The sequence below is a fragment of the Protomyctophum parallelum genome (assembly GCF_964188405.1).
Source record: "Protomyctophum parallelum genome assembly, chromosome: 1".
Taxonomy (NCBI): domain Eukaryota; kingdom Metazoa; phylum Chordata; class Actinopteri; order Myctophiformes; family Myctophidae; genus Protomyctophum; species Protomyctophum parallelum.
The window spans coordinates 40,554,572-40,565,235 of NC_139697.1; the positions used below are offsets into that span (position 1 = coordinate 40,554,572).

The window sequence follows — 10,664 nt, forward strand, 5'->3', positions numbered from 1 at the left end:
GAATTATTTTGCTGACATCACAACTTAAAATCTAAAAATTGAATTACCTAAAAGCAATCTAAAATCCACTATCGTTTAAGAGTCTGCACATGTATGAATTGGTGATTTCTTGTATCTCTCATGTTGGATATCTTGGGTCCAGTGTGTTCGCATTCCTTGTTTGCCACTTTGCCGAGTAGCCTACCAGAGATTTTCAGCGAAGGCACTGTCTCGATAACAACAAACACCAAGTATATATTGCATATATATGCCTAAAATCTAATGTTGATAATTGCCTCAGATTAATAATTATCAAGCAAAATGCCTTATGAGTATTCCCATTTGGTTGCTTCTTGTGTTCCAGCGCCTTCAATTTGCTGCTGCTGCTGCACTTATCAATGTATTATGTACCTATGTAAATATGTATTAACATTTATATTGCTTTTAGTTTGTTTATAAGATGAATGAGTTGTATCTGACCAAACTGTAATAACTGGGGGGGGGGGGGGGGGGGGGGGGGGGCACTAATAGATTTATTATCAAGGAAGAGTACATTTGTGATTTGTCTATATACTGTTGAGCTTAATATCATAATGCATTTCATTAATATGGTGATGGTTTTCATTTTACTGGGAAAATATTTTTCATTGCCTTTTGATTCCTCTTCAATCAAATACTATGCAGTGTTTTGTTTACAAAACACAAAGTATTGGAAAGTGCCATGGTCTGTAAATGTGACGTAAAAGTTGTCAAATATTCCTTTTATTTGCTGGTTTGTATCAATAAAAATATTTTAATGGTGGAATGATATTGATTTGAGCTCCCCCCCCACACACACACACACACACACTCTCTCTCTCTCTCTCTCTCTCTCTCTCTCGATAACTGAATAGTAGTCATGTGACTATACCTTATGGCCTCAGTATGAGCAATCCATGCACGCATGCATATGCTGAGTGTTGCGAACTTAGCCTACTTTTTAATTACTGCTGGATAATCTTTACGGCATTTTAAAATTAAAACACCAGCGAGTGAGTGTTACTTTGCTTCGTTTATATAGGCTACCATGGACAGCTCCTTTGATAATTTGGACGCGGCAGGATTTTTACAAATCTGGCATCACTTCGATGTTGACGGTAATTATGTTTATGCTATTTTATAGTGTTTTATGGAATTACAGATTTGCGTCGATGATTTACGTAGCCAACGAGTTCCACTTTTTTGCGTTATCCTTTGCATTATTGTATATTGTATAAATTATACATCTGTGCTGTTTTGCAAACTGTTAAAGTATTCATGATGGATGGAAGGCTACTTTATTAACAGTGAGTGAATCAATGAAACAATGTTTTTGCTTTTTAGATAATGGATACATTGAAGGAAAGGAATTGGATGACCTTTTTCGATACATGTTTACGAAACTGGGAATGAAGGTAAGGGGGGGGGGGCATCCACTCTGAACAAAAACATGAATTAGTTAGCTATATTAATTAAAAAGTTGACAGAAAATAAACAGTCTGTGTTCCACGCGTTTCTTCTAGAAGGGTGAGATCTCCGATGCTGAAGTGAGCAGACTGAGAGACAGATTCATGTCTGCTTATGACACCACAGCTGATGGCCGCCTGCAGATCCAAGAGGTGAGAAAGAATGATTGAAGTTCAATGAGTTTGAATCGAGTCGGATTTAAAGGTAGGGTAAGTGTTTTTCTTTGGTTAAAAATAAATAAGTCGGTGTTAAACAGCTCTTTGATGTAGGCTAAAGTGTTTGTTCAGTAGGAGTTTCCATGTCTCTCCAGCTCTTTAAACGGAACAAACTTTCATGTTGGGACACACATTTTATCAAATCAGGATAGAGAACTCATACATCTGTATACTCTCTCCTGATTGGCAATTTTATTGATTTACCTGAAATTTTATTTTGTTTATTTAAAGAGCTGGAGAGACTCCTAGTCCCTGAAGTTACTGAACAAACACTACAGCAATTACCAATTAGGCTACTATCAGAATAGAGTGCCTTAATAAAAAATAAAAAAAAAGTTTTAAACAAAAGATATATCATTTAATCACTGGACTACAATTCCCTTAATGCTTTGGTGCACTTCAGGAAGTAAGTGAGTAAAAACCCCAGGGAAGTTTTTCTTGTCTCCCACACATCATTAAAATAAGATCTGGTCGCAAAAGGGATGTTTTCAAATCTTTTCATAATTCTTCCACAATTCTTCAACAAAGAAAAACGTCAAACATTTTAAATCTTTGAAAATATCGCTTACAATAACATGGTTAAACATTTGACTACTATTACAATTATAATAGCCCAATCTTTAGACCATTTTGCAATCACTAAATGCCATTGTTTTGACAAGCTGGTAAGAGTACGTTATTATTAGGCAATGAAAAATTGAGGTTGCCTTTCGAAAATGTCATTTATTCAATCACATTTTCCAAAACAATGGCAAACAGGTTGTCAATCACACGCAATTCACGGCAGGAAAGTTTACGTGTATGTGAATAAACATGCTTCAAGATAAAAGCAATGCCGTTTTAATCCATGCATAAGGACGGGTAAAATTAGAAAGTACGTTTTATTTTCTAAATTCCTAGTAACCTTTCACGGGCCGGTCAGAGTCAGCCAAAGAGCCACATTTGCCCCCGGGCCATATACGTAATGCCCAGGTCTGGTATAGCCTATAGTAGGCTACATGATCATACTACATGCTAAAATGTAGACAGATACTCTATGCAGTATATGTGCTATTTGTTTCTGCTGCAGTTGGCGACCATGATGCTGCCTGAAGATGAGAATTTCTTGCTTCTTTTCCGTCGAGAGACACCGTTGGACAACAGTGTGGAGTTCATGAGGGTGAGGTTCTTACTCACCTTAGGTATCTTATCATACGAGATGATAAGATAAATACTATAGCTTCACTATAGCAGCTGTATGGGAGCTTTACATGTTGCTCAAGGACACTCTTATTGACGCTCCTTTTCAAAGTATAAAGATTGACATAATGTATTCCTCTCTCCAGCCCATGCTCCTTCCATTAAACCTTGTGCACTGTGGGTTTAGTGTTGAAGTGGTTATCCATCATGGGTTATATCTTGTAACCTACTGCATTATGTTTCCCAGACAATGCGGTGAATGTTTCCTCCTCCTTTCCTCCTTGTATTCAGATCTGGAGAACCTATGACTCAGACAGCAGTGGTTACATCTCAGCTATAGAGCTCAAGGTATATCCAAGTGTGTTGCTGTCTAAAAACTATCACACAAAAGTAACGAAAATAGCCAATCTACAAACCTATGTGATCTTGTAGATTAAATATTGTTGTTGCTTTTCTATAAATAATTGAAAGTGGGTTTTATAAATATGTAACCAGAGAAAAGTATTAAAGGGAGCTTTTTACTAAGATAACTACCGATTGGATTCATTGATCCTTCTATTCATGTCCTGAAAATGTACAGTCTTGAACATACTGTACAAGCTTTCCACCCGACAATGAGGAATACGATATTTGTTCTGAGATTTCTGGTTGAAGCCATCCGAAGGGGCTAGTGACAGGCAGCACACAATGTCATTACTCAGTGTTTGTCTTATTTATTCTGCAGATCTACAAGCTCAAACCACGCCGCTTTCTTACTGCGTTTCGAACTTGTAGATCTGCTACTTTTGATTATTTTGTGTGAATCTGTGGCAAGTAGGCCTATAGTGTGTTAATTTCCCCCAAAAAACACAAAATGTTCAAATATGGAGAGATAAGAGTTTCTGCCCAACAGCAACGGTACATACTGTACACTCAAGGCCCGGGGGCCAAATCAGGCCCGTGAATGAATTATCTTTGGCCCGCAGGATGATATTTAATTGGTATTAGAACTGGCCCTTTGGTATATTGCACGGACCACCATAATACAGTCCCACAATGCACTGCGAGTGCATTGTCACGTATCGAGGGCCCGCAAGCGCAAGCATGCGTCTTCTCTTCACTATTGATCAGCAGTGAAAGTATATCACTTGTGGTCAACTTTCAGCTACAACCTCTACACAAAAATGGCCCGTGTGTTGAAACACAGTCCGGCCCTCGACTTGTACCAATTTCTTTATTTTGGCCCACTGTGCATGAGTTTGACATCCCTGCTATACTGTGTGTGTCCTATATACAGGGTTTCCTTCACGACCTCTTCCTTCAGCACAGGAAGTCCATCTCGGCTGAAAAACTAGAGGACTACACCGACACCATGGTAACAAGCTTTGTCTGTGTGTGGATGAGTACACTGTCACCATGGTGACAAGCTGGACCGTGTTGTTGTTTTGGAAGAGTGAAGAGTGAATAGACGGTGAATGCTTCTGATCGGGTTGGGTATTTCACAATGCTTTCCTCACCTTTACTTTGATACCAAAATGTCATGTCATGTCCTCTTCTGGATGAGGGCACATTTGAAAATCTTATTGGCCTTTTTAGAGCACGAATATTTTAAGTGTCAATCAATGGATCAGACACGCCTCTTTCCTATACAAACCCATTGTAACTTCAAACTCAATTGGGGGGTTCGAAAATGATTATTAAATTAAATGAATGAAAAAAGTTACAAGTTTGAAGTTACAATGGATTTGTATTGTAAAGGGGTGTGTCTGAATATCAGATATCTAAATACTGAATCAAGCAACTTAACAGCAGCATTCTCTACTCAGCTCTTCCTCACGGCTGTCAATCATAATTACCTTTCAAGAATCGCCGAGTTGTATGGCGTGGTTACTGTAACTAATGTGTGGTGAGTACAGCAGCTGACAATAGACCTTATTGTCCCACTGGGAAATTATTTCCCACAGCACTGTAATTGTTCAACAACAAAACATATACTGTACTGTACAGTACTGAGTACACATGAGCACACAATAATAACTTGGATTTATATAGCGCCTTTCAAGAAACCCAAGGACGCTTACAATAGCAATACAACAGCAATCATCACAGAAAAAGAAAGACAAGCGTTACACAGGGCTAACTTCAGCGTATAGCCTAGGGCAGTGGATCTCTTTTCATTTCAAGGACCCCCCCCTATAAATCTGTTTAGTGTACAAAAGAACCAATTGGTTCCATTTGTACACACTCAGAGTTATAGACCTGTAAGTGCTATTTAGATGCAATGGGTTGCATGCAATGGGTTTGTTGTTCGTGGTTAGGTGTGGGGAGCCCATTTACCCTCGCAGCATAACAAGTTAACTACTTGAACCCCAGCATCCCTATTCTGGGGATGAACATTCACCAAAAATAAAGTATATTTCCGGCTAAGATATCTGGTGTATAGTGGGAAAAGAAAAGTGCAGTTGCAGGTCAGGTCCGTTTTACAAAGCATAGAGGTTAAAAAGGTGGGCTTATGATGAGCTCGAGTTAACATAGAGTACTGCTGGGTTGATTCTGACAATAAGCCACTCCCATCGTGTGTGTGTGTGTGTGTGTGTGTGTGTGTGTGTGTGTGTGTGTGTGTGTGTGTGTGTGTGTGTGTGTGTGTGTGTGTGTGTGTGTGTGTGTGTGTGTGTGTGTGTGTGTGTGTGTGTGTGTGTGTGTGTGTGTGTGCGTGTGCGTACGTGCGTGCGTGTGCGGTCATCCATAGTGTATAGGTCACAGCTCCCACCTGTCTCTATGCATATAGACATTAAGTCCTAATTTATCCAGAGACCATATTAAACCTTTCCTCCACAACCTACACTGGCTCCACGGGCCGCCAAACAAAGTATTCATTACAAAATCCTGCTCACCACCTACACAGCACTAAACAACCTGGCTCTGAACCCTATGTCCCCTCCCGTTCCTCACTCAACATACTCAAAAGCCACCTCTTCAAGATTGCTTTCCCAGCTGAGGTCTGGTTAATATGTTCCCCTAGGCCCAGGCCGTAGCGTAACGGTCTGGGCACCGGACTGGTGATCCAGTCGCGGTGTGCCGGGTTCGACTCCCGGACCCGACACGGCCTTTACCGCATGTCATCCCCCCATCTCTCTCCCGTTTCCTGTCAGCCTACTATCTGTCCCTTAAAAAATCAATAAAAGGCATAAGCCGCAAAAAAATATCTTAAAAAAAAAAAAAAAGATGTTCCCCTAATCCATGCTTAACCTTTTATCGATTATTTTTAATCTAGCACTAGCTCTAGCGCTGATCTCTTACTTTTTTTTCTTTTCTAAAGCTGGTTCCTTACTTTTTCTTTATCTAAAGAGAGAACTAACTAGAAAAGCGCCATAACTAGAAAATTATGGCACTATTATTTAGAAGTACACTCTAGCAGTCTAGCACACTCTGTAGTCAGTGATGTCCATTAAATTAGACTGTGACTTTTTTTACATTTACCTCATTAACTGCTTTATTGCCTTTTTAAATATCAATAATGAGACGATAGACGCATGTGCTCCTTTAATCCTACCCTTTTCTTTGTAGATGAAGATGTTTGACAAAAACAGAGATGGCAGATTGGACCTAAATGACCTGGCCAGGTGCTGGTGACTCATCACTTCTCATCCTCCTTAGGAGATATTTTAAAAGCTTTGTTTATAAATTGAACTTTTCTCCTGCATGCTACCGGCTATATTAATGATAATTCCTTATTTGAATCAAGCCTTTTATTATACTTCAACATAATATAGTAAAGTTTTCCTAAAATAACGACATTAATTGTCAATGGTGTTTTTAAAACAAACATTGAACTAAAAACAAAGTCTCGCGTATTGCGATACTAATGCACTGCATGGATATTAGTCTCGTCCCTCTCAGTGTTAGATTTCTTTTCACAATGTCCCGCTCCATATTTGAATACTATTACTGGGCCCTGGTTTGGTTATAGCCTGGCAGTGGTTCCAGATTAATCTGGTTGGCCGTCACCATTTCGGGCGTGATGTCCGTGATGAGAGGGGCCAGACTTTTAATCTGCCTGGTATGGGGCAATATGCATTGCAAAGGCAGATGAAGGCTGGCTACGAGAGGCTAGTAAAAAACAGTACCAGGTACTACTTTTGCCCAATGGAAAACCAAAAGATGCAAGATAGATAAGATTCCTTCATCCTTGTCAATAAACATACATTTATTGACAGGTTATAAATTGCTGATCGATACATTTATTGTTATTCTACTCTTTCATATTGGCTAATTTCAGAATCTTAGCCCTGGAGGAGAACTTCTTGCTTAAGTTTAAGATGGACGTAAGTCATTTTGAGGTGTTTTTACATTTTGTTATGGACTTTGTAAGTTTGTGTATAAAAAATACCAATCAATGGGATGTGCACAATGCTTCTCTTGCATGTGATTGTTCTTCCAGGCGTGCAGTCAAGAGGACAGAAAGAGGGACTTTGAGAAGATATTTGCTCATTATGATGTTGTGAGTTCCACTTCTCATTATCTAGGTATTATCTAGGTAGTGCACTGCTTTACTGCTGTTATTTTAACCTCTTGACACACAGTGAATCTGCTGTATGTAAAATTCACACCTGTTTGAAGTGAGGGGCGCTCTAATCATCATACATCATCATCAAGAATGGTGGTCCCTTATTGGCAAAGGGTTCCCACTGACATACCCAGCCGATTTGTTCAGACACATATGACGTAAATTCTCCATTCATTGTCAATGGCATTTTTTTGTTCCGACAACACAAACATTAAACACTATAACTGTTTATAGGAGGCCTCAATAATGAATCTATTAACTGTACATTTAGCAACTTTTTAACTGTGGCCCACTCCTTCCTTACTATATTGTGCCTGACTGGATCTATTGTGTGTGCCTGTGCCTATTGTTTAAGGCAGTGAAACTCAAACATTTCCTAATCTTTTTTAGTAGCAGGGCACTCCTTCCTTACTATATTGTGCCTGACTGGATCTATTGTGTGCCTGTGCCTATTGTTTAAGGCAGTGAAACTCAAACATTTCCTAATCTTTTTTAGTAGCAGGGCAAAATACACAGCTATCAAACGTTTCTACGGAAGGCTGGATTGAGTGCATTCCTTTGTCTGCATTTACCCATTGTGTGTGTGTGTGTGTGTGTGTGTGTGTGTGTGTGTGTGTGTGTGTGTGTGTGTGTGTGTGTGTGTGTGTGTGTGTGTGTGTGTGTGTGTGTGTGTGTGTGTGTGTGTGTGTGTGTGTGCGACTGTGCGTGCGTGTCTCAGAGTAAAACAGGCGAACTGGAGGGCCCTGAGGTAGATGGATTTGTCAAGGACATGATGGAGCTGGTCAAGGTGAGATAAAAGGTTTTCTTCCAATCGTTCATATTTTGACCCATTATTTTAATGTTACATTTCTGCTTTTAGTGGCTTTTGTTTTTCGGTGGGGAAGTGGGGGCAATTATATTTGGGGGCTGAATTCAATCCCCTCCTGAGCACAAAATGTGTACCTCAGACGGGTGTGTGGCATGAGTCCGACATCCCAATAAGTCTTGCACTTTTTATGTCGCTCTGGACAAGAGCACCTCTTAAATTCCTAAATTGTAACTGTTGCTACTGTAGGTCGCAGTTTACTATCATTCCGTCCGGCAGTCACACCCCCATATATGGCCGTCAGTCCCTCACGCCTCGTGACACATCACATTCCACATATGACCGTCTCCATATCTGAAGATCACGACACTGACCTCATCAAGCTCTGGATACCATACATGGAGAAGACTGGATCATCACCTAGATCTGCATAAATGGAGCCGGGCCAGCAACTCTACATCTGACCTCAAACATCAAACCCTTAGATCTCCATAAATGGTGCTGACCTGTTCTGACATTCCATAAGTTGACCTTCCCCTTTTGACTTATACTGCACCTGTCCATTCAAACTCTAGACGTCCCAAAGTTATTAGTGCAGCCGCACCCAGCAGCCGGCGAAAACTATAAAGTTCTCAACAGGCCCGAAAATTAAGGCCTGGCCCTACCTGGGCCCTCATCAAACCCTGTACACTCAAGACACTGCCCCTGCTGCCACCCTTAGATCTCCATATGAAGCTGACCTGTTCTGACATTCCATATGTTGATCTACAGAATTCACTGGGGGGTGTAGTCTCAGGAGCTGAATGTGATAGCTTTTATTCATTAAAAAACCAATCATAGTGCTGCTTTAACTTAATTCATCTTGAAAAATACAAGTCGATGCAATATAGGCACCATAGTCAGCTTGTGATAACATCCCTCCCCCTGCCCCAACAGCCCAACATCAGTGGAACCGACCTGGATAAGTTCCGGAAGGCTCTGATGGGACACTGTGACATCAATGGCGACGGAAAGATCCAGAGGAACGAGCTGGCCCTCTGCTTGGGTCTGAAACTCAGCTAATGAAGAGTGATGCACAGAACACCATTAATAATTACAATTAAAACTGCCTATCTTCTTCCTTTTCCTTTCCTTGTTGTTCACTCACTTCTTGTTTACACCTTATGAGCGTATGAAGAAGTGATCCAATTATTTGTGTACACTCAATCTATTTTTGTGATTATGTTTGTGCTTTTGTGGGTATAATAATGATATAAAACTTGTAAACCTACGTTCCATGCCAAGTATCCACAGATCAGAACAATTTAAATAATACATATAATTTAATTAAAACAAACGAATTATTGTATTAGGAAGTCATTGCTGTGTTTGTATTATGAGCGGTAGTATATCAGTACAATATTGATGCACTAATGTAAAGAGTGTAATAGGTAGATTTCTATAATAACGCTTTGCTATGGTCGTTTTAAAATAGATGTTCATATTGTCCTGGAACTACACTATAGTTCATATTAAAAAATTAAAATAATGAAAAGAAATAGTCAATTTGATGTAGATTTGTTTTTGTTGTTGTTCGCTGTTTCTTTTATCCAGAGTGGAGAGTATGAACTCTCCCTAGAGATGGACATACTGTTATCAGTGTTGTTGGTTTCAACAGTCTAAAGCATCTACACTGGATCCGTTGGGGTCTGGAGTTTCAGGTATCATAATTGATCAACAAACATGCTTTAAAACGTTTTATTTAAGGGCTTTTGAAGATAGATCTGGTTTTGTTTGCTGCAGTGTACAGTATGTGATCTAGATTGAGTGGTTTTTAAAGTGGCCCCCAGGGTTCCTTGAGTGGGTTCCAAGGGAGTCCTCAGCTACTGTATGTTAACCTCTGTCACCATAATTCAACGCACTTCTACACACAATTATTCCAATACCATAAAAGAGTTAATCTGATTATTGTTTTTCCAAACTCTCAGCGTTAAACGTACATCATTTTGGAATGTACATAGACCCTACACTTAAAAACAACGAGTTGTGGCTCTTTGTTTTGTGCCTTTTGTACATTGCACGTGGTAGGAGTGACAGTGTGTGTGATGTATGGCTACACATTCGGAACACAGTCCGAAGAGGTTGTGAAAAGATCTACCCTTCCCTCTCTCTCCAGCATATAGGACCATAATGGATCTCCTTCTCAACATTACAGTTTCATGTTCACCGCACATGGCAACCACAGTATTCAAACGGCACCAAAAAACTAAATTGACTTAATGGAAGGGAGTGGTGCACCATGTCAAAGCACTCACCAATCGCCACGGACATACAGTGCAGACTAGAGCAAACAACCTGGCATAAGTGCAGGGTGGTGCTGAAAGCTTCTGTGTATGAGGGTTCATTGTGTGTGGCTGTGCTTTTGTTGAGCCTTGTTGTGTTCTGGATGCATTGTTATTGCAGGTTTATTAAAGCA

At 40.0% G+C, this 10,664-nt stretch overlaps 1 protein-coding gene across 1 annotated transcript; it reads left to right on the forward strand.

Annotated features, from left to right (window-relative positions):
- The first annotated feature begins 1,007 nt into the window (after positions 1-1,007).
- Positions 1,008-9,644, forward strand: LOC310864709 (secretagogin). Its single transcript, XM_083773416.1, has 11 exons — positions 1,008-1,115; positions 1,342-1,412; positions 1,521-1,616; positions 2,749-2,838; positions 3,150-3,206; positions 4,135-4,212; positions 6,405-6,460; positions 7,117-7,162; positions 7,279-7,338; positions 8,123-8,191; positions 9,146-9,644. The coding sequence occupies exons 1-11, from the start codon at positions 1,046-1,048 to the stop codon at positions 9,269-9,271; spliced, it is 819 nt and encodes a 272-aa protein (XP_083629542.1). The 5' UTR covers positions 1,008-1,045; the 3' UTR covers positions 9,272-9,644.
- Positions 9,645-10,664: the final 1,020 nt, after the last annotated feature.